This window comes from Odocoileus virginianus, chromosome 27, assembly GCF_023699985.2.
Source record: "Odocoileus virginianus isolate 20LAN1187 ecotype Illinois chromosome 27, Ovbor_1.2, whole genome shotgun sequence".
NCBI lineage: Eukaryota > Metazoa > Chordata > Mammalia > Artiodactyla > Cervidae > Odocoileus > Odocoileus virginianus.
The window spans coordinates 8,804,121-8,827,860 of NC_069700.1; the positions used below are offsets into that span (position 1 = coordinate 8,804,121).

Genomic DNA, 23,740 nt, shown 5'->3' on the forward strand with positions numbered 1-23,740 from the left:
ATCAAGAAAGCAAATCTATGATTCATATTCATCTAATTTACATATTAGGAGGTTATGCTAAATTTTGTCAATGAGCGAATTAAACATGGGCAGAGGACTTTGAAAACACTGTTATCAGTATATCAAGTTAGGCCCCAATGAGTTAAAGCAGAAGCAGCAACGGAACTTTTCCATTTTAACTCTTATCAGGCTTGAGGTCAGTAATAAAATATATAAGAACTGTACTGATGGACATGAATTTTCTTCACTTTTTATATGAAAAACTTTACAAAAATCTCTTTAAATAATAAGCATATATATGGTATGTACTCTGAATATTTTATTTTGAATTTAAACAGGCAGAGATTTAATCTCTCTGTCACACCCTGCTCATCTCCTGCTAGGAAACAGTCACAGATTTGAGTAAATCTGGTAACTAGACTTAGAATGCACGTTCATAAAACACTAGCAGGCCTCCACGGACACAAAAGGACCTTCACAAGAAGTTCCAGCCTCACTGTTTTGCTCAGCATAACAACAGTATATGTCTCAGTTAGTGATCAGTGGGGAAGATGGGTGGAATCTTATTGGGGAGGGCCATCTGGGAGAGCCTGACACCTGTGCAGGAAAGAGCGTCACAAACCTTCGTGTGGAGACCGTCCCAGAGGAAGAGCCGTGCTGTTTGGAATTTTCCTTTGTGCCATTCGTTTCAGATACATACTATGTGTAGTGTAACCACTGGCATATGAAGAGTGGAGCAGCACATTAAAATTCATAACTTCACACTTAATGAGTATTTTCTAGCAAAAATAAATAGCCTCAGGGAACAAAGAAATCTCTGCAAACCCATAGGTCACAGGAGGCCAGGTATTAAAGGACCGCAAGAGTCTTCCAATGCTTTTGTCACTCTTGGTGTGATAAGGTAATAATAGAGTGGTAACAAGGAACTTTGAGGCAGGCATTAGAAAGCCATCATGGGACAAATGAGATCTGTGCAGTATATATTAAACTGTGTCGAAAGAGAGCTAATATGTCCCTTGAAGGGTCTAATCTCAGAACGTACCCTGGACCATAAGATAATCTGTTTCATGAAACTGTACAAACTGTGACAGTCTCCTAGTTACATGCACTCTCAAATTCTGTACAGAGAAAGCAGAACAGTAATGTATCCGGTCAGGTCAGATTGAAAGAGAGAGGCAAGCAAGCTCAGTACAAGGCTGTCATTCTCTTACAGAACTGTTATCTAAGAATTAACAGAATCTTCTGTTCTAGATGAAGGTGTCTTTTTAAGTAGGTCATACGAAATAAACTAAGCAACAGAGAGAATTCAGAAAATCTCTTGACATTTTAGACTTTTAAAATAGGAATAGGATTAGACTACCCTCTAGTGGCGGTTCAGGAGAATTCAATAAATATGTTCCAAATATCTTACAGTTTCACAGTAAAATGCACAGAATAAGTGTTGTAGGAAAAACCACTAGGTCATACTTTCTTCAATTTAAGTCTGAATTTTGCAATAAGGAGCTCATGATCTGAGTCACAGTCAGCCGCATTAGTGACCTGGATAACCACAACGGTGTGGTCACTCACCTGGAGCCAGACATCCTGGAGTGTGAAGTCAAGTAGGCGTTAGGAAGCATTTCTACGAACAAAGCTAGTGCATGTGATGGAATTCCAGATGAGCTATTTCATATCCTAAAAGATGATGCTGTAAAGTGCTGCACTCAAGATCCCAGCAAATTTGGAAAACTCAGCAGTTGCCCAAGGACTAGAAAAGGTCAGTTTTCATTCTAATCCCAAAGAAGCACAATGACAAAGGATGTCAAACTACTGTACAGCTGCACTCATTTCACACACCAGCAAAGGAATGCTCAAAATCCTTCAGCCTAGGCTTCAACAGTACGTGAACCAAGAACTTCCAGATGTACAAGCTGGATTTTTAAAAAGGCAGAGGAGCCAGAGATCAAATTGCCAACATCAACTGGATCACAGAAAAAGTAAGAGAATTCCAGAAAAACATCTACCTCTACTTCATTGACCTCTCCTTCATTGAAGCGCTAAAGTCTTTGTGCGGATCACAACAAACTGGAAAATTCTTAAAGAGATGGGAATACCAGACCACCTTACCTGCCTCCTGAGAAACCTGTATGCAGGTCAAGAAACAACAGTTAGAACCCAGTATGGAACAATGGACTGGTTCAAAACTGGGAAAGGAGTACGTCAAGGCTGTATATTGTCACCCTGCTTGTTTAACTTATATGCAGAGTACACTGCGTAACTGAAAACAATAAGAAAGGGCTGGTGGCTCAGCTGGTAAAGGATCCACCTGCAACGCAAGAGAGCGTCTGCAGTGCAGGAGAGCCAGGTTTGATCCCTGGGTCAGGAAGGTCCCCTGGAGAAGGAAATAGCAACCCACTCCAGTATTCTTGCCTGGGAAATTCCATGGACAGAGGAGAGTGGTGGGCTACAGTCCATGGGGTCACAAGAGTCAGACACGACTTAGCGCTAAACCAAGAAAGTGTGCAGAATCTGGAGGACAATACTCCATTCTATCCTTACATACTATTTTTCAACATACACAATACTACACTGTTCTCACATTTCACACCAGGGTTTTGCACTCTTAACTATTGTGTAGGACAAGCTAAATTGTGTAACACCCATCCAATCCTCCCCCCAAAACAGTGGTTTTGTAAATCTGCAAAGGCCGGAGGGGCTCCCAGGAGAAAGTGAGCATCCTGGTGACAGCTGCCTGGCCTTGTCCACTGCTGTGTGCCCTGAGCCCGCAAATGGCGCACGGGACTCACAGATGCCTAACACATAGCAGGCACCCTGTGCTACCCTGTGAAGCAGGTTCTCTTTTCTTCAATCCTAAAAGCAAAGAAACTAAAGCATAGAGAAGTCAGGAAACCTCCACGGAGTCTCACAGTTAAAAAGCTGGGAAACTGCGGTCCAAACCCAGATTTGAAAGTCAGTTCATAGCCCTTCTTTCCCAATTCCCAGCATACCTTTATTTATTACCTTTTTTTTTTTTTTTTTTTTAATGACAAGCCTTACCAGTGATTATCTATTACACAGTCTTTGTAAGCTAGATGGATCACATCCCATTAAAAAAACAACATGAGTGGATTATCTGTTCTTACTTAATTCCTGAGGGAGCATGTAATCAGGAGCCATATTTATTAAGCCACAGGATAACACAGCTAAAAGCATCATCAAAGGTCCAAATTGCTCACATCATATTAATCTCTTATTCTTTAATAAGGGCAGACTCTCTAGAGAGCAAGGCAAGACTAAAAGAGTTAAGTGGCCTAGGAAATATAGGGACTGAATGGATATAGTATTAGATTTGACAGTGAAAGGGCTAAAAGTTCAGAGAAGTTAAGAGAATTCTGTGACTACATATAGATTAGTTACTGTTTTCTCCTAAGTAATTTTTATTTTGCATTATTGCTTGACTAAGCCTTGTAATACTCTATCAAAGTAATTAGGTAATGACAAAGAGCATGCTGCGGCTACCCCCTGAAGGGGAAGCGATCGGGGCTTCCCTGGTGGCTCAGCTGGTAAAGAATCCGCCTGCCATGCGGGAGACCCTGGTTCGATTCCTGGGTCGGGAAGATCCCTGGAGAAGGGACAGGCTGCCCACTCCAGTGTTCCTGGGCTTCCCTGGTGGCTCAGCTGGTAAGGAATCCACCCGCAACGTGGGAGACCTGGGTTCCATCCCTGGGTTGGGAAGATCCCCTGGAGAAGGGAAAGGCTACCCACTCCTGTATTCTGGCCTGGAGAATTCCATGAACTGTATAGTCCATGGGGTCACAGAGAGTCCGACACAACTGAGCGACTTTCACTTCACCCCCAAAATAAAGAAATCCACAGTTTATGGGTAAGCATTAAAACCAAATGATTCGAATTTCTAAGAATGGTGCATAATCTCATTAAAATGAATTCATAAAATGCATTAATAATATAGATATGATACTTCAGCTTTCATTTAATTTGCTTTAATTTAGCTTTAATTTGCCTTTGGTGGTCGATGTTCTCGGATTAGTAAAGACAGAATTCAAGTGAGCATTTGGGAAACCCATCACATTCATTTAAAAAGTCAAAATGCAGTTTCTGAAGATGGTATCACATCACTAAACATCACTTCTTCAATTAGGATAGTAGAATCCTAATCGAGAAGGAAAATACACTATACTCTATCAGTAGAATCAACTATGAGAATAATTAGAACTGAGGCCAAATGCATTTAATCAGCAGAGTGACATCAAACAAATAACATTTATAAACAGAATTTACTCTTGGCTGGAAAGGAAAGGGGGATAGTATCATAGGTGGATGTCTCTGCAAAGAAATACACAACCAGTGAAAAACAAAGACTCAAAGAGATACACAAAGAGATGCTGAACAGAAAGTGGCTAAATGGAATATTCCCCCAGTGTCTAGGAGGCTTTTTCTGTCAGTTATCAAAGGCTTGAGAAGGACCATTCCTACACTACAAGAGGGTAATAAGGCCAGAGGGCCTTCCTCCTAAACCCAGAGTCTCTTTTCCCCCACCCTGCCTTCAGAAATAACAGAACACTGATTCTAGGGCTTCAAGAATGTGGCTCATGGGGTCTGCTGACAGGCGCCACTCCAAATGCCTCATCCTCCATTGAGTACGTCATCACTGCGGCTGGGATCCTGGACGCACACCTTACTGTGTGTGGCCCTGAGCAAGTCTCTACCCCTCCAAGCCTAACTTGCCTAAGCTGTAAAGTAGGATAATAAAAGCTACTTCTGCAGGGATCTTGTGAGGATTGTAAATAATGTCTGTAAAGCACCTAACCATCTCCGATATATAGTAGGCGCTACAAATGTTAGCTATTATTATCAGCAGCGGCATTCCAAACACCAGTCGGGTTCATTTTATTCACACACACAAGTTTGATGCTTTGCTAATTACTTGCTTTGTAAATCAGTTCTGTTTTGCTTTTAAAAATGTGGTATTGAAAATCAGAAGAGATGATGGGGTATCTTTACACCTTCTTAGCTATTAAGACTCAGACAGGTTATTAGCTCAAGAAATTCATCTCCTATGTAGGTAGCCCCTACCTCTTACTTCACTAAGATCTTAAGTTTGGTTAGAAGATAAGCCACAATGTTATATTATGATGTGGTGCTGTCAAGCATAAAAGTCAATTTTCTGAATATCAGCCCAAGAAACAAATATCAGCATGATTCATCCCAATAAAAGCAAAAAATAAATACATAATCTTCCACAAGGTATAAAGTTAGCCAAACAGGTACCCTCACTTAATTGTATCTGTTTGATGATCTTTTATCAGTTTAAGGAGGGAAAAAAAGCATATTTCAAGACATGAAACTCTGTGCAAACCCAATTAAAAGCAACAACTTCCAGAGTACAGCCTTTAGTCATAGCAAAGCCACCGTAACCTCTTTCATTTCCTATATTTACACTATTAAACAGAGACCTAAAGTCACAAAGACAACCCTGAGTCACTTTAAGAATCAACAAAAGTACATTTTCTGAGCAGAACGGAGGCAGAAAAAGGTCGTGGTGTATTTTAAAAATCATTTCCACATTTTAAATCATCATTTTTTGGTCAAATCATCAGTTAATCAAAATATGAAATTAATTAGAACTATTTTCCTCCAAATCCTGTTAAGCAATAAGATTAATGTATTCTTAGAAAGCTCTGGAATCACGCCAAATTATTTTCCTTCCTAGAAGCACCATTTGGAGGCGAATGGGGAACTTACTCAGACTTGCCGTCAGGGATTCTAAGTCTGCGATGAGGCCTGGAAGCTGCTGAAGCTGCTGCTGCAGGTCCCGGAGGCTCGCCTGCTTCTTCTCCCAGTGCGCGGAGAGCATGACCACCTCGCCGTCCACGCGCTGCAACACGGAAGGGGAGGGTCAGGCCCAGGGACTGCAGGCACAGAGGTCAGGCCGGCGTGGTGAGAGCCAGCCGTGTTATCTGCAAAAGCCCTTCTACTGGGTCCAGACAACACGACACTCTGAGGAGACTGGCGTTGTTTTCTTTCTTAGAAAAGAACCACCTTAATAACCAGTGCAGAAAGACCTCAAATTACAGGTTGTACTGGTGCATCTTAACCCGGGAAAGAGAAAGTTCAGCCATGACCTTAGAAGTCACTTCTAACTACACCCTGTTTCTAAGTAAACCATGTATTTGCACAATTCAAATCTAGAAAAAATAAAACAGAAAACAACCACTAACAACTGAAAAGAAAACAAACAAAAACAAAGCCGAGACATAATGAATGGGTAATTATTTGCCTTACAAAAGGACTTATTTGAAAGAAAAGTCCCCTAATGCATTTAGAATATACCATGATTCAGTTTCCATTTAATCAGGAACGTTCACTGAATAAAGTAAGATAAATGGTACTTGTATATGAAGGAATCATGGAGGCAAATGAACAACTTCATAAAAAAAGGAGAAAAGGATTTACACTAACAAATTCAGACGTGAAAGCTTCCTAATAGCAGGGATGTGAGATGCTAGGCTAGCCTGAAATGATTTTGACTTCTTTTCCAGAAGACTTAAAGAAAATGACAGACAGCAGTTTCTCCCAGACGGTTTTGTTTTGGCCCTAACATGGTGAGAGGGGAAAGGCCTACAGTAAGATTTAGAAGGGGCACAGAGAGGGTATCTTTTGAAAACATCACTAGTGATGAGTAAGAACTGTGGAAGATTCCTGCATGTTGTACAATAAAGACTGCAAAATTCATTATATAACAAAAGGAAGTATATCTGAACTTTATCTGTAAAATATAAAGTTTTAATATAAAAGAGTTCACAGTTAAGTTATATAAAAAAGGGGCAATTTATACAGCCCATGATGAAGATTCTTCAAGAGGTGAAACACAAATACAACTGATTTTTACTGAATTTCACTAAAGAAAGACCTTTCAGAGGAATAAAAATACCAAAATAAGATACAAAATTATTTGCATGTGGTGCTAGATTGTTTTAGCTTCTACATTTTAATATTCCAGGAATTCACAACATTGAAATAAAAACAAGAAAGAGATCAGCCAGCTGCCCTGTTTCCTCATTTCATCTCCACCTCACACCTCTCCCCGTCGTCAGGCAGTCCACGTTGGAGGGGTAACACACACTGGCTCACACAGCAGCCTCAGCTGAGCTGGAGAGGCGATGCCGGGGCATGAGCATCAATTCTGCATGCTTAAAGACGCCTGTGCCAGCCAATATAAAGATCCCAGTGAGCAGTTTAAAAAATACTGAGCATTGCTAACAGATTAATGTGGCTAATACAGCTTCTCTGTGATGCAATAATAAGAAAATTAGGGCTTGAAATAAGAACCCCTGCCCATAGGATTCATCTGTAATATCCAACAAGCTTCTACTGAACACCTGCTCTTTGCCTGGCTCTGTTTCAGGCACTGAAGATACTGTGGTGAACAAAAAAGAAAAAAAAATTGTGCTTTACTCTGGAGTAGGTCTCACAAATTCTCTAGGCCTCAGCTTTTAAACACTAATAAAAGAAAAAATAATTTCCTGTATCACAGGGCTGGCGATGATAAAAGGTATTTTTCCTGGTACATGGCATATCTTTTAAAAAGTTTGTTAAATCTTAATTGCAGTGGTTAATTGTGTTAATAATTTGAAAGCTCTAGAATAAACAATTTTTAGATACAAATATTACTGAAAAGTAAAATGAAACATAAATATTAAAACTTAAGTACAGTATAGTTCATGCCTTCCATGAAATTCAAAATCATATTCTATATATAGAATATAAGAAGTGTACATAAAAAGAAACTATCAAAATACAAATATTATTTTAATTTAAAAGAATGGGATGTTGAATGGATTCTCTGAAATCATTATCAACAATTATGTAATATGAGTAAAGCATTTTGAGCATTTTCTATGTGCCAGGCCCCGTGTTAAGCAATTTACATTAAACACATAGCAACCCTGTAAACAGAGCAATATTACTACATTCATTTTACAGAAGAAGAAACTGAGGTGCAAGGAAGACAGGTCACTTGCTCAAGGGCCACATAGGACCTAGATTCAATCCCAGGAATCTGACACTTAAGCCCACGTCCTTAATCAATCTTCTAGGGACTGTGTATGCAGGGACACAAAAGGAAGAAAAGTGAAAAGTAGCGAAAGAAAAGGTTCTGAGAAACTGTACTTTAGCTTTACTTAATAAGGAAGGAGCCATCTTCAGAAGGCCAATTTTTCTCCTCCAAGTAAACAATTTTGAATAAATCCAGATTTAACACCAGGAAATCAAGTTTAAGTAGCAAGACAAACCCACAGTTTGGGCTTGTTCCCACAGTTACAAATCATCCCAGAAGTCCTTCTGGTGGACACTGAAGTTAGGAAAACGAAGAAAAGGCTGGGACCCAAATGATTTTCAAAATGGGTAATATTTGGGTAATAAAACAACATAAAAACTTTTATATTTGTAAACAACAGTTCAGCATTTTGGGGGAATGCTTCCCTGATAGCTCAGTTGGTAAAGAATCCGCCTGCAATGAGGGAGACCTGGGTTCGATCCCTGGGCTGGGAGGATCCCCTGGCTAAGGGAAAGGCTACCCGCTCCAGTAATCTGGCCTGGAGAAGTCCATGGAAGAGTCCATGCGGTTGCAAAGAGCTGGACACAACGGAGCGACTTTCACTTTCACTTAGGTCATGTGATTTTCAAACAACTGTTTGCTAAGCAGGGTAAATGGTGTTATACCATTTTATGTGAGTCAATCAGAAACAGAGAGACTCCGTTTATCTGCCCAAGGTCAAAATGCATTACTGCAGAAACCAGGCATTCCCACACCCAGTTCAGTCCACTCCCCACCACAAGCAGAAGAGATTCAAGCTGGAATCCAAAGAGAATGAAGCATGCCTGATCTAACCAGCTTACACACCAAGATGTCAAAGCTTGAGTCTTGAAAGAGTTCAATCTGAAGGCAGGCAAGTATTTCACAATAATAAAAAGCATAAGCAAATAAGGCACTGGACAGTCTAACTTTAGAAAGTTACCCTCAGAATCTAACCCCTAAGTCACTATCAATTTATGTGTTTATTTACATACTGAGAGAGGGAAAAACAAATCAAAGAACTTATTAAAAAAAAATCTTGTAGAAAAAGTCTAGACAGCAAAGCTACATTGAACAAACTGTTTGCTAAAGCAACATGGCTCTGAATTTTAAGACTATAAATAAGAATTAGCTTTAAAGCAGTTAAGTATAAAATAACTTGTCAAAGAAGACTGAATTATCCTTAAGTATATTTGCCCTGGCAGACTGACATTGACTAAAGGCCACTAAAGACACACGAGCATGGCCTGACAAAATACACAATAAAACAGTTTATTAAAGATACACATTTCAAAATTTTACATATGTCTCGATAATACATCAGAGAGATTTAAAATAAATTTTCATTTTTTAATCTGAGAACTATATTTCTGGAAACCAATAGTGGCACTTTTGATAAGATAAGGGTCTTACAATAAAAAAGTACACAACTATATATTTACCCCGCATATAATAAATTCAGAAACAGAACTTCCAGGAAATTATATCTCCAACATATTTTATTATGAAATGCTTCTTATAATCAAAAGAACAACTTTTGTTAAAGCTCCTCTTCAGGATATAGTCTTCACTGAACATTGTGGGATTCATCCATATTGATACATGGAGGTGTGGTGATTCACTAATTTTCATTGCTGCATAGCATTTGATCTTTTTGCAGCACTTCCATGAACAGGGATGGAACCCGGGCCCCCTGCACTGGGAGCATGGAGTCAGCCACTGGACCACCAGGGAAGTCCCTGATCCTATAAATAATAATTTACTCCATAGGGAGACTTTGGGACTGTCTAAAGTTTCAACAAAACCTGCTATAAACATTCTGGAACAAAACTGGTGCACAGAGGCAATTTTCACAAATTAGGTTCCAACGCGTTCCAGGTACCGAGCTCCTCACTGCACCCTCTTCCCCCACCACCCAGTGGCTCAACTGGGCTAGACCTCCCCCAGCCTAGCTACCTCTGACTTCAAGGTCTCTCATCTATTTGTCACACATAATGAACAGACGATAACATACCAATGTTACCCAAGGAGATGTGAGGCATGCAACATCACAGGGCAAAGCTGGAGACATAATGCTACAGAAATCTCCCTAGGGGTAGAACTGTTGTTTCAAAAGCTCTGTGCAATTTCAATTTTTACTTCATGCCAGCTCATTTTTCTAAAGTCACTGTGCCAATCGATTTACATTCCCTAGTTCTAGCTGTTCCCCATCACGCTGCTGGGGAAGGGAAAACTGTCATCAGTGAGTAATGACTGTCTGCACAGAAAATTCAAGGCTTCTTAAATGCCTGATAATCTAATGAGTGTAAATCTGAGGTTTTAATTTGTATTTCCTTGCCTTCTAGTTGATTTTAAACATGTTTTCACATTTACTGGCCACTCACGCTTTTTGTTCAGGGTGATGCCTGGTCATACCTCTCGCGCACTTTTTAATGGGTTACTGTTCTCTTTTTTTATTGGTGTGCAGAGGTTTTTCATGTTTTCTGAACACTAGTCCTCTGTCTTGTGAACTGCCTAACTTTTTCATGGTACTGCTTGATGAATAGAAGATATGATAAAACTTATCAATATTTTACTTTATGGTTGGTGTTTATTGTGCCTTGTTAAAGAAACCTTTCTCTGTCCTGAGATCTTAGCTTTTCCACCATTTTCTAAAAGATGTAGTTTTCCCTTTCACATTTAAATCTGCTGGAGCCAAAATCTGAACCAAGATCTTCAGCTTTTATTCAACACTATATTGGAAGTTCTACCCACTATAAAAAGAGATGAAGAAATGAAAAGACTGGTAGGTTTTTGTTTCTTCCCTCCCATCTTCACAAAACTCCCATCCCAGATGCAAATTATCAGAATAAGATGATTTAGTAAGATGATTGACTATGAAATCAAAGTACTGCAAGTCAAATACTGCAGGTTTTGGTAGCTATTAGGACAAAAGTTACCATCTATTAAAAACTTGCTAAAATGTTTTACTCTGAATTAATTTCATTGAATATATTTTCTGCATCTGATGGTCATATATTTTTCTCTTAATTTGTTAACATGGTCAACTGCATATAAAAGATTTTCTAATGTCAAGCCAACCTTTCGATCCTGGAATAAACCGGTTTGGTTTTTTTTTTTTTTATGCAAGACTGGATTTAGTTTGTCAACACAGCCATATATAGCAGGTTGTTTCCCAGACAGAACACTATTTGTTATCATCCAACATTCACAGAGCAAACACAAAGTTCTGGCTCATATTTATATAGGAAAACTTTACATTTAAGCTTGATAATAGATTTTAAAACAATGTGTGAGAAGATTTTCAAATTAAATTTCAAACAATATTGTCAGAATACAAGAATCACAAGACAGTATGAGGAGCCCATCAAAAAGGAGAGGCAGGCCCTGCACACTGCAGGTATTGAGGGGTCACATCACTGCACATGAGGCAGCTGGGTGTCAACCAGTGCACATTACAGGTTTGGAGGCGGAAAGCTGTGGATGAAGCACTTGATGTCTTAACAAACTGCTACCATCTACAGAATTTTTTAAACAGAAATATTTAAGAAAGCTGGTGGAGGGCTTGGGGTTGATAGTAACACATTATGACTTTTCCAATTTAGAGTGTGTCAAGTAGGTTCCTGGATAGAATGCACAGAACATCTGATTTCCAGAAACAGGCTGCTGAAGTTAAGTGAGAGCTCATACCTCTATTCTGTTTATAGTTTTTGTATCTGTATTCATGAACGGGAGTGGACTCCAATTTCACTTTCTTGTACTTCACTTGTTGGGTTCAGGATCAGTTATTCTAGCCTCATGCAATGGGCAGGGCAGCTTCCTCTTGTTTCACTTGCTGCAGGAGTCTGTCTAACATTGAGATGGTGGATTCTCTGAAAGTCTCATAGAACTCCTATATAACTTGGTGGGCCTGTTGCTTTCCTAGTAAAAAGATTAATTACTAACACTGTTTCTTTAGTGGCTATAAGATTATTCAGGATTTGTACTGCTTTTAGAATTAGTTTTAGTAAAAATTTCTGGGCTTCCCCCATGAGTCACAAAATAAAGAATCTGTCTGCAAGGCAGGAGACCTGGGTTCAATTCCTGGGTTGGGAAGATCCCCTGGAGAAGGGAATGGCTACCCACTCTAGTATTCTTGCCTGGAGAATTCCATGGACAGAGGAGCCTGGAGGGTGGTCTACAGTTCATGGGGTCACAGAGGTGGACACAACTGAGCAACTAAAACTTTAGTAAAAATTTCTAGTATTTTGCCATTTTTCCCTGTTTTCAAATGTGTCCTAGAGTTGTTCACAAACTCTTTATCTTTTCACTCTCTGCTATAGCTAGTTATATTCTTTAATCCTTAAAACTATTCCTCCTTTTTTCTTAATCAATATAATCAGATAGCTACCATATTTTATTAGTCTTCTAAGAACTTGTGACTTTGTCTAGCATCTATTGTATTTTTACATTCTATTTATTTCTCTCATTTTTATCATCTCTTTCATTCTTCCTTAATAATTTATTCTGTTCTCTAATTCTTAAGTTAGATTAACTCATTGACTTTCAGTCTATTTTTTGTCTATAAAATTTCCCAAGTAGTTTTTGACAACTTACACAATATGCATGTAGTAATTATTGAACCATAAATGATGCATAATATACATGTTTAATTTGCAAACATATGGATTTTGCAAAATTCTTTTCCTATTCCAACTTTCAGGGTCATCTGCACCAGGATCACAGGATATTCTGAATGACTTGATTTACCTGCAGCTTGTTGAGAACGGCTTTGTGGCCCAGCACATGGTCAACCTTTACGTGTTCTAGATGTGCTTTGAAGAATTTGTTGCTTCCTTTTGCCAACAGGTAGCTTTTCTTTTCTTTCTTTTTAAAAATGTCCTAAATTAACCTTTCACCAAGAGTATCTAGAGCTTTATGCAGGAGTCACAGACTCAGTTCTCCGTAGACAAAAATCTCCTATCTGAATAAATCTCTAAGACATTTGTTTTCCTATTTGAATCTTGCTTCCATGTTTTGTTTTTTTTCAGCCACTCTCATTTCAGTTCCCTGCTGTTTTTGTTTGCTTGTTTTGGCCCTTTAGGACTTCCTTAATTTTTGTAAGCTTACTGCATTTAAAAAAAAAAATTGTTTTTTAAATCTATCCAGCATTTAGGGGATTTACGCTTACAGGACTTTTCAAAGTATTTAGTCCGCCTTACTGACAGAAGCCTATATTCTTCCTTTTTCAGTAATTTGTAAGAGAAACACTAACGTCTAAATTTTATCATGCATATCACCATGTTCTATGTAACTATTACAGCTTCACTAATTCAGGTAAATGATAAAGTCAGTTTAAATTAATTAAAAAGTCAGAATCACAGACATGATTTTAGAAAGAAAGTTTGACATCAGTAGCAGAGTATTTGATCTTGGCTAAAAAAGCTTTAGGTACATATACCAGATAATTTTAATTATAAGTCACTTTTATTCATTACACACTCTATAGAGATAGAAAATAGGTTGTTTCTCTAAGTTATTGAGGTTTACTCCTGAGATTTTTATATTTATTTGCTAATAAGCAAATTAATGATTTTAAGTAGACTGAGCAAAATTAAACTTTTGTCCCCGCCAAAGGAATTCTTAAATAGTGAGTAGAAAGAAATGACATAATTTATATAAACTGCAAAGGTACCAGACTTCAAATTTAAAGCATTATACCTCGATGAACTGAACAGTCACTTGCAACTCTAGAATAAAAGTTATAAACTCTCTAAGCTAACTAAATTACTTGACTTAAAAATTACAAAAAAGTGCTTTATTTAGGGTGTTTCATAATCAACTATAAAATTCACTTTAAGATATCCTGTCAAACATTATAACACAATTATAAGTTTAATTTCTTAAAAACAAGCATTTAAGACTGCAAAAGTATATTTTCCCCATAAGATGAGCCAATTCTTTACCTCTCCAGCACTTGCACATTCCTTGGCCCTTCTGTGGAGTGCAGCCCATGTATCTTCATACCTAAGAAAAGCAAAACAAAAAAAATATTCAAAATAAAAGCCACACATTAAAAACTCCTATCTAAAATATGACCTGTGGTCTCAGAAAGGAAAAGCTCAAAAAGTAATGGAGACATTCTGCAAACACACAGACATCGGCTTGAAGGGGCTTCTAGTTGCCAAATCCAGGACACCGGATTTGGTAGAAAAAATAATGGTAGAAACAGGTTAGAGCTCATAGATGAAAACCAACAGCCATGAGCTTACAGTGATTTAAATAAACAATCAAATAAACAAATGGGCAGAAGTGAAAACCTCTTCCTTACAGTAGAATTCCAATAAATAATGATAGGAAAAAAAATGAGAAAAATAGAAAATCACCATTTGGTAAACACAATGAATTATTTCAAGCAAGAACTGTAATAGATGCTAAAATTAGTGGGTGAAAATATGAAGAGAAACAAGATGTTTTCATAAATTCATCATAAAATTCATAGGAAATATCAAGGGATCGTAAAAAAGCCAAAACAATCTTGAAAAGAAGAACAAAGTTGGAAGACACACACTTCTTAATTTCAAAACTTACTAGAAAGCTATAATAATCAAAAGTATGGTACTGGCATAATGGGAGACATATAGGCCAATGAAATAGAGCCCAGAAATAAACCCTTACATGTATGGTCAAATAACTTTTGACAAGTGTGCCAAGATCATTAAATGGGGAAAGGATAGTCTTTTTAACAAATATGCTGGTGCTAGGAAAACTGCATATCCACAGGCAAAAGACTGAAGCTGGACTCTTAACACCATAAACAAAAATTAAATAAAAATGGATCAAAAAATCCAAACATAAGATCCAAAACTATAAAATTTTTAGAAGAAAACATGAGCTTCATGCCATTATATTTGGTAATGATTTCTTAGATATAATACTAAAGGCACAGGCAACAAAGAAAATAGACAAACTGGACTTAATAAAAATTAGACACTTTTGTGCATCAAAGAATATAATCAACAGATAAAAGGCAACCAATAAAATGGAAAAAAAATTTACAAATCACATATTTGACAAATGATTAATATCCAGAATATATATAAAATGCCCAACACTCGACAAAAACAAATACAACCCTATCCAAAAATAAGCAAAGGACTTGAATAGCTATTTCTCTAAAGAAGATATATAAATGGCCAATAAGCACATGAGAAGATCACCATCATCATTGTTAGGGAAATGAAAATCAAAACCACAGTGAGACACCACTTCACACCAATGAGAATGGCAAGAAAAAAAAAACCTCAAGCAAACAAAAAACCCCAAAAGTTTTGGTGAGGATGTCGAGAAATGGCAACTGGACACATGTGCACTGCCCTGGTGGCTCAGATGGTAAAGAGTCTGCCTGCCACGCAGGAGACCTGGGTTCTACCCCTGGGTTGGGAAGATCCCCTGGAGAAGGAAACGGCAACCCACTCCAGTATTCTTGCCTGAGACTCCCATGGACAGAGGAGCCTGGTGGGCTGCAGCCCATGGGGTGGCAAAGAGTCGGACACGACTGAGCGACTAACACACAGGGAGGAATATAAAATAGTGCAGCTGGTCAACAGCATATTGGTTCTTCAAAAAATTAAAGTACAATTACCATCTGATTCAGCATTTCCTCTTTTGAGGATATACCACCAAAAACTGAAAGCTGGGTCATAAAGAGATATTTGCACACCCATGTTCATAGCAGTATTATTCACAATAGCCAAAAAATCAAAGCAACTTGTGTCCATTAATGGATGAAGGTATAAGCAAAATATGGTATATTCATACAACAGGATATTATTCAGCCTTAAAAAGAAAGGAACTTCCTTTGAATTAGTGGTGAGGATGGTGGTGATCACAGTGTAATGCACAGAAACATCTAATAACTATGTTGTGTACCAGGAACTAACAAAGTATTTTAAGTCAATTTTACTTCAAACACAAGCAAGCAAACAAGTAGAAAAAGAGGTTAGATTTGTGGCTACCCAAGGTGGAGGGACAGGGAATTGAATGAAGGCAGTGAAAAGGTACAAACTTCTAGTCTGTAAGATAAAAGTGTACCAGGGATGTAGTGTATATTATTAACATAATTAACAATACTGGACATTACCAGTCCATCCTAAAGGAGATCAGTCCTGGGTGTTCATTGGTAGGACTGATGTTGAAGCTGAAACTCCAACACTTTGGCCACCTGATGTGAAGAGCTGACTCACTGGAAAAGACCCTGATGCTGGGAAAGATTGAGGGCAGGAGGAGAAGGGGACGACAGAGGATGAGATGGTTGGATGGCATCATCAACTCGATGGACATGAGTTTTGAGCAAACTCCGGGAGTTGGTGATAGACAGGGAGGCCTGGCGTGCTGCGGTTCATGGGGTCACAAAGAGTCGGGCACGACTGAGCAACTGAACTGAACTGATATATGAAAGTTGCTGGAATAAATTCTGAGTTCTCATCACAAGGAAAACACTTTCTTCTTTTCTTTTTCTTTTATTTTTTATCCATATGAGATGGTGAATGCTCACTAAATTCACTGTGGCAATCATCTCGTGTGTAAGTCAAATCAGTATGCAGCAATACCTTAAGCTTACATAGTGGTGTATCCTGATTAAATCTCAATAAAAGTGGAAAAAATTAGGAAATTTTTACATTCTATATGGATGAAACTTGAAAATATATTAAGTGAGATAAGCCAATCACAAAAAGACAAGTACTGCATGATTCCACTTACAAAACGTACCTAGTCAAATTTATAGAAAGAGATGTTGAGAATTTTTTCATGTGCTTATCCGCCATTTGCCCATCTTTTTTACGGAAATGTCTATTCAAATCATTTGCCTATTTCTTCAATGGGTTGTTTGTCTTCTTACTGTTGAGTTATAAAAGTTATTTATAGTCTAGATACAAGTACATGAAAAGATGTATAATTTGCAAATATTTTCTCCCCTTCTATGGACTGTTCTTTCACTTTCTTGACAGTATTCTTTAAAGAGCAAGTTTATAATTTTGATAAAGTCCAATTCATCCTTTTTCCCTTTGTCACTTAAGCTTTTGACATCATCTAAGAAAATCATGTCTCTAATATTAACTTGCACATCAAGAGAAATGGATTGGAGAAGAAATGGTATAAAATTAAGAATCAAAGCAAGGAAATTATTGAGGACTCAAATCCAGAATCAATTTTCTTGCAACAAAGAAACCACGAACATAATACATGCACACAACAAAGTTATCGATTAGTAAATATAATAGTGATCAATACGCTCAAAATCTGAATGGCCTTTGTATTTATCAGTGAGATGTAAAAGCCCCTGAGCGACACAAATCTATGTGAAGGTAAAAACTTAGTTGTTTTAAGGTGTCTATCTCTAGAATTCGAAAATACTTTTAGATAACAGAAGCACAAACTTTTTATTTAAATGAAAACACTTACCTGCTAAGTAATTCTAGTCCAGCAGAGTACTTTGGCAAACATGGAGCAGTCCTGCCAAAAGAAACACTTATTTTATTAAAAATTGATGCTGCTTTAGGCCAACCTAAAAAAAGTTGCACACAATTTTGATGTTGTCAATCATAATGTGGAATATTTTTAAATCACTAATGACAACTGATCTAAACTTTTAGAAAAACGTACTATTATTCCAAAGTTGTTGTTGTTTAGTCACTAAGTTGTGTCCGACTCTCTTGCAACCCCATGGACTGTAGCCCACCAGGCTCCTCTGTCCATGGGATTTCCCAGACAAGAATACTGGAATGGGTTGCCATATTCTTCTCCAGGGATCTTCCTGAGCCAGGGATCAAACCTGTGCCTCCTCCTGCTTTGGCAAGCAGGTTACCACTGAGCCACCAGGGAAGCCCCTATTCCCAAGTTAATATATTGCAACATACTATTAGCCATCACTTTGCCCTGCAGATTTTTAACCCACTATAATACAATAAACACTTGAACAGAATTCTAGCTAAGAAGAAAAAAATTTTTTTTCCCAGAAAAACATCTATTTCTGCTTTATTGACTATGCCAAAAGCCTATGACTGTGTGGATCACAATAAACTGTGGAAAGTTCTGAAAGAGATGGGAATACCAGACCACCTGACCTGCCTCTTTTTTTTTTTTTTTCATTTATTTTTATTAGTTGGAGGCTAATTACAATATTGTAGTGGTTTTTGCCATACATTGACATGAATCAGCCATGAATTTACATGTGTTCCCCATCCCGATTGCCCCTCCCACCTCCCTTCTCATCCCATCCCTCTGGGTCTTCCCAATGCACCAGCCCTGAGCACTTATCTCATGCATTCAACCTGAACTGGCGAAGCAAATTTTTTAAAAGCTCCTCATCTATAGGCTTTTAAAAAATTTTTTGGCTGTGCCAAAAGGCATGCAGGATCTTAGTTCCTTCACCAGCGATCCAACCTGTGCTCCCTGCATTGTCAGTGTGGAGTCTTAATCACTGGATCACCAGGGAAGTCCCCATTGCTAGCCTTAAAGTGAAATTTAGTAATGTGCGTTACTTTATTCAAAAAAATGAAAAAAAAAACTGCACAATACTAGCGTTTTCATATAAAACAGATAACACAGCTGAAGAGGCTCACTTGCCAAGTACTGTTTCATTATTAATTTGCTTCTCAATGGAGAACTTTTACTTTGTTCTTAATATACAAATAAAAATTAATTATGATCAAATAACCATTGACTGTCAGAGTAAAACAATTACCCGTCACTTTTTAAACCATTTTACAATTTTATCAGAAAAATTTCCAGTGTTAGAAAATTTAGAAAGAATCAATAAACTGTTTAGTCAGATGCACTCAACAGATGTAAAATACATTAATTATACTATTATAACTATAACCAAAAATTGTATGAAATTTAAGTCATAGTAAATTAAAACAGCACATGCTTACCTGGGTTTGTTTTTTACTTTAGCTTCTCTTGACTTGTCACTTAAAGTCTTCAGCCTATAATTCAACAAGTATAAAATATCACATTTTTACAGTTTAAGAAATTTTCAAATGCAAATTTCATATCTGATAAAATTTCTGGTTGGAAAAGTTAATACTTTTTTTGGAAAGAATTAAGCACCTCTACAGCAACAAATATTTGTATACTATATATAAGACACCACAAGTGGAAAATTTACAGCAAATATTTTTATATTTTTCTTGCCCCAAATCCCTTTTCTAGAAACATTTCCTAAATATGACCGGACTAAAGAAGCCTCACTACTCTGGAAACATCAGAAAAAAAGACAGTGGTCCCCATAGGTGAACTTGATCAGTAATAAAAAATGTCTAAGCAGCACATTTTACAAAATTTATTTTTAATTGAAGGATAATTGCTTTACAACATTTTGCTGGTTTCTGCCATCCCTCAACGTGAATCAGCCGTAAGTATACATATGCCCCCTCCCTCTTGAACCTCCCTCCTACCTACCCCCCCACCCCAGCCCTCTTGGTTGTTCCAGAGTCGTGGTTTGAGAATCATACAGCAAATTCCCCCTGGCTAGCCATTTTACATATGGTCAGTCAGTCAGTCAGTCCAGTCACTCAGTCGTGTCTGACTCTTTGCGACCCCATGAACCGCAGCACGCCAGGCCTCCCTGTCCATCATCAACTCCCAGAGCCTACCCAAACTCATGTCCACTGAGTCAGTGATGCCATCCAACCATCTCATCCTCTGCCGTCCCCTAGTGTATATGTTTCCACGCTACTCTCTCCATTTGTCCCACCCTCTTCTCCCCCAACTCCCCACCCCAGCCCCCTCCATGCCCATAAGTCTTTGTCTAACCAACACATTTTAAAGTGATACTATACTAAGCACTCTCTAAGTGCCAACATTCTGAGAAATTTCAGCTATTGATAAAAAGTTTCTAAAATACATTACAAACCTCTTTCATTAAAGAGGAGTTGGTACATTTTCTGATAATTTAGGGGAGAACAGTACATTCCTTAGATGTTTCTGAGCTAGGAATGCCTCATAATTTGCCAACCTGAAACCAGTAAACAGTAGTTTTGGGAGGCTGTTCAGGATCCTATAGCTATTTTAAAAAATTTAACTTTTCAATCTCTACCACTGGTCTTCATATCAGCTACTACTTACTGCTTCTGCTAGCTATTTAACTCTAGCAGCCTGCGTGAGTGCTAAGTCATTTCAGTGACTCACTGTGACTTCTATGGACCGTAACCTGCCAGGCTCCTCTGTCCATGGGATTCTCTGGACAAGAATGTGTTGCTGTGTCCTCCTCCAGAGAATCTTCCCAACCCAAGGACAGAACCCACATCTTGAACGCCTCCTGCATTGGCAGGCAGATTTTTTTTCTTTTTTTTTTTTTTTTTACCACTAGCACCACCTGGGAAGCCTGCTGCTGCTAAGTCACTTCAGTCATGTCCAACTCTGTGCAACCCCATAGATGGCAGCCCACCAGGCTCTGCCATCCCTGGGATTCTCCAGGCAAGAACACAGGAGTGGGTTGCCATTTCCTTCACCAATGCATGAAAGTGAAAAGTGAAAGTGAAGTCGCTCAGTCGTATCTGACTCTTCGCGACCTCATGGACTGCAGCCTACCAGGCTCCTCCATCCATGGGATTTTCCAGGCAAGAGTACTGGAGTGGGTTGCCATTGCCTTCTCCCCCGGGAAGTCTACTCCCCTTCTATTTGCTTTTTTTTTAATTATTGGGCTGGAAAACATAAATGGGCTAGAAATGCATACATAAAAAAATTAAACAGGCTTTTCTATATGTAAAATATGAAGTTCATAAACTTTGATTATACACACACACACACACATATATATATACACATATATATATTTTTTTACTTCACCAGCCCATTTTTACCTACTTTTGACAGTGGACTCTGTATCATATGACAGACTGCCAAAATGTGAGAGCTCAATTATGAGATAATCCCACATACAATGAAAACATCTGAACGTGTTCTTCTTAATCTGATTACTTCCACAAATATTCACTTCTGAACAGAGTCTGAAGCACAGGCCACAGTACCCCAGCTAGCCCCACAAAGCTTTTGTAAAGCAGACACAGGTGCTGCCTCCTCGAGATGCTTTCCTGCATCCTGCCAGAAGCTGTCCCAGCGTACCAGCGGAGCTGCCGTGTCCTAGCACACCAGCTGACTCTCCCAGAATGCCCCAGCCCTCTGCTGTGCGCAGCTGCACGTGCACACGCTGGCGAAGGACCCCAACTTTTCAGTCGATGATGCCTAGCTCAAAACCAGAAAGGGACTTCCAATATCAAATGCATTTTTCAACAAGTTGCAGTATCAATTTCACACCAAGACTGTTTTTTTAATATTATTTTATGTTCTTTTTCAAAAACTAAAATATTGATAAGATCAATTCCTCTACAATGTTAAAAAAAAAAGACTTAGCAATCTCTTTAATACAAAACTATTTATAGACATCTCTCCAGATGAGCTGAATTTAGAAAGTCTTACCTGTCCTAGAAAAACAATAAAAAATTTTGAGCTTAGCTTGGAAACCAGTAAATCCAGTTTAAACTAAGATTAAGCAACAGCTCAAGAAAGTTATTTTGACAGTCATTCAACCATTTTCCACTCCAAAATCTGAGAAAGGCACTTGGTTGACATCCCAGGTAGAATTGTACTAGAACAAATGGACACGGCAGTGCATTATAGTCAAAATGATTCTAGTATTTTTCAGTGATTTGGGATAATTCATATGGTAACAAGGATATTGAAGCAAACTGCTAAGATCATCTTTGGACCACTCATTATACAACTGAGCAAATCTCTAGGTTAGTATTTCAAATATTTATTTCTGAAAAAAAACTGTAAATCCTCAATTGTAATATATCAAATTTGGGTTTCTCCTCCATACTTCCCCAAAAGAAACAAAAAATTCGTTTGGAATGAAACAGAAAAGAGGAAGCTTACAGAGAGCTGAAACTAAAATTATTCAAAGAATGAGTAAGCTTCTCCAGGTGGCTTCTTAACAACCATCTGCTTTAAAAATTGGTTTTTAACTAACTATAATGTGTGGAACTTATTTGATCTGGATTTGAACAAATCAGCTGTAAAAAGATACTTTTAAGAACCAGGAAATTTGATTATGGACTGGATAATTCATAACATCATAGAATTAGCATTAATTTTGTTAGGTATGACATCGGCATTGCATTTATATAATGTGTTTTTTTTTTTTAAAGATGAAAATTGATTTCTGAGAGAGGTGAGAACTAAGTCTGAGGTTTACTCTATAAGTAGTGCTAGTCACTCAGTCATGTCTGAGTCTTTGAGATCCCATGGACTGTAGCCCACCAGGCTCCTCTGTCCATGGGATTTTCCAGGCAAGAATACTGGAGTGGGTTGCCATGCCCTCCTCCACGGGATCTTCCCGACCCAGGGATCGAACCCATGTCTCCTGAATTGCAAGTGCATTGTTTACTATCTGAGCCATCAGGAAAGCTCATACTCTATAAGGGAGAGACTGAGTAAATGTGACAATAATTAACTGTTGTATCTGAATAATGCATCTATGGGGCTCACTGTATATATTTTTGTATATGTTTAAAACTTTGTTTAAAAAAAAGTTTTGGGGTTTCCCTGGTGACTCAGTGGTAAAGAATCCAGCCGCCAATGCAGGAGACATGAGTTTGATTTCTGGTCTGGGAAGATCCCACATGCTACAGGACACCTACACCCATGTGCCACAACTACTGAGCCTACGCTCTAGAGCCTGGGAGCTGCAACAACTGAGTCCACGGACCGCAACTGCTGGGGCCGCCCTGGAGGCTCAGGCGGCAAAGCATCTGCCTGCAGTGCAGGAGACCCGGGTTCATCCCTGGGTCGGGAAGGTCCCCTGGAGAAGGAAATGGCAATCCACTCCAGTATTCTTGCCTGGAGAATCCCATGGACAGAGGAGCCTGGCGGGGTCACAAAGAGCCGGGCGCGACTCAGTGACTAACACGCACCACAACTACTGAACCGTGTGCTCTGGAGTCTCTGCTCCACGAGAGAAGCCATCTCAACAAGAAGCCCGTGCAACTTGAGAGTAGCCTCTCCTTGCCGCGGCTAGAGAAGAGCTCGCATAGCAACACCCAGCACAGCCAAATAAATAAATAGATTCAAAATTTTTTTGAAAGTTTTAATAACAAAAAAACAGTCTTTAGACATTTATCTTTTCTCATCATACCTTTTCCATGTAAATCATCAATATGCCAAATTCAAAATAGAAACCGCTGGAAAAAAACAAAATAGCAAGAAGAAAGTTGGAAACAGTGAAAAAGTTAAGGGAAGGACAAAAATAGTCAATGTAACACTTTTTAAGTTGAAAATTTAACAAGTAATCCTCCCAAAAGCAAAAAGGTCCTTTCTGAAGTACATACTCCAAACCTCGAATTCAACTGACAGGAGCTTACCATTTTTATCTGAGGATAACTCTTTAAGTTTCTCACAGTGATTCTGCACTGGAAACCCATTAATTAAGTCACACAGTGTCTTGCCACGCTGAGAAGGAAATACTGGTCTGAGTGCAATTCCCCGGTTTCCTAAACCATAAAATAGGGGTATTATACTGACCGTAATGATTTGCCACAAGAATTAAAGGAAATTCCGAATATGACTCTGGCAGCAGGCAGTAACTGTAAATTATAGAGGCAATTCAAACAAAAAGTATAA

General features: G+C 38.4%; 1 protein-coding gene across 1 annotated transcript in view; it reads right to left on the bottom strand.

Annotated features, from left to right (window-relative positions):
- DTNBP1 (dystrobrevin binding protein 1) overlaps positions 1–23,740 on the bottom strand; it is a 95,078-nt gene that overhangs the window by 65,694 nt on the left and 5,644 nt on the right. The window contains exons 2-5 of the mRNA XM_070457082.1: positions 18,991–19,044; positions 17,519–17,569; positions 14,020–14,080; positions 5,743–5,875 (exon numbers count right to left, since the gene is read on the bottom strand). Coding sequence (XP_070313183.1) covers positions 5,743–5,875; positions 14,020–14,080; positions 17,519–17,569; positions 18,991–19,044 — 299 coding nt within the window. The remainder of the gene's footprint in view (positions 1–5,742; positions 5,876–14,019; positions 14,081–17,518; positions 17,570–18,990; positions 19,045–23,740) is intronic.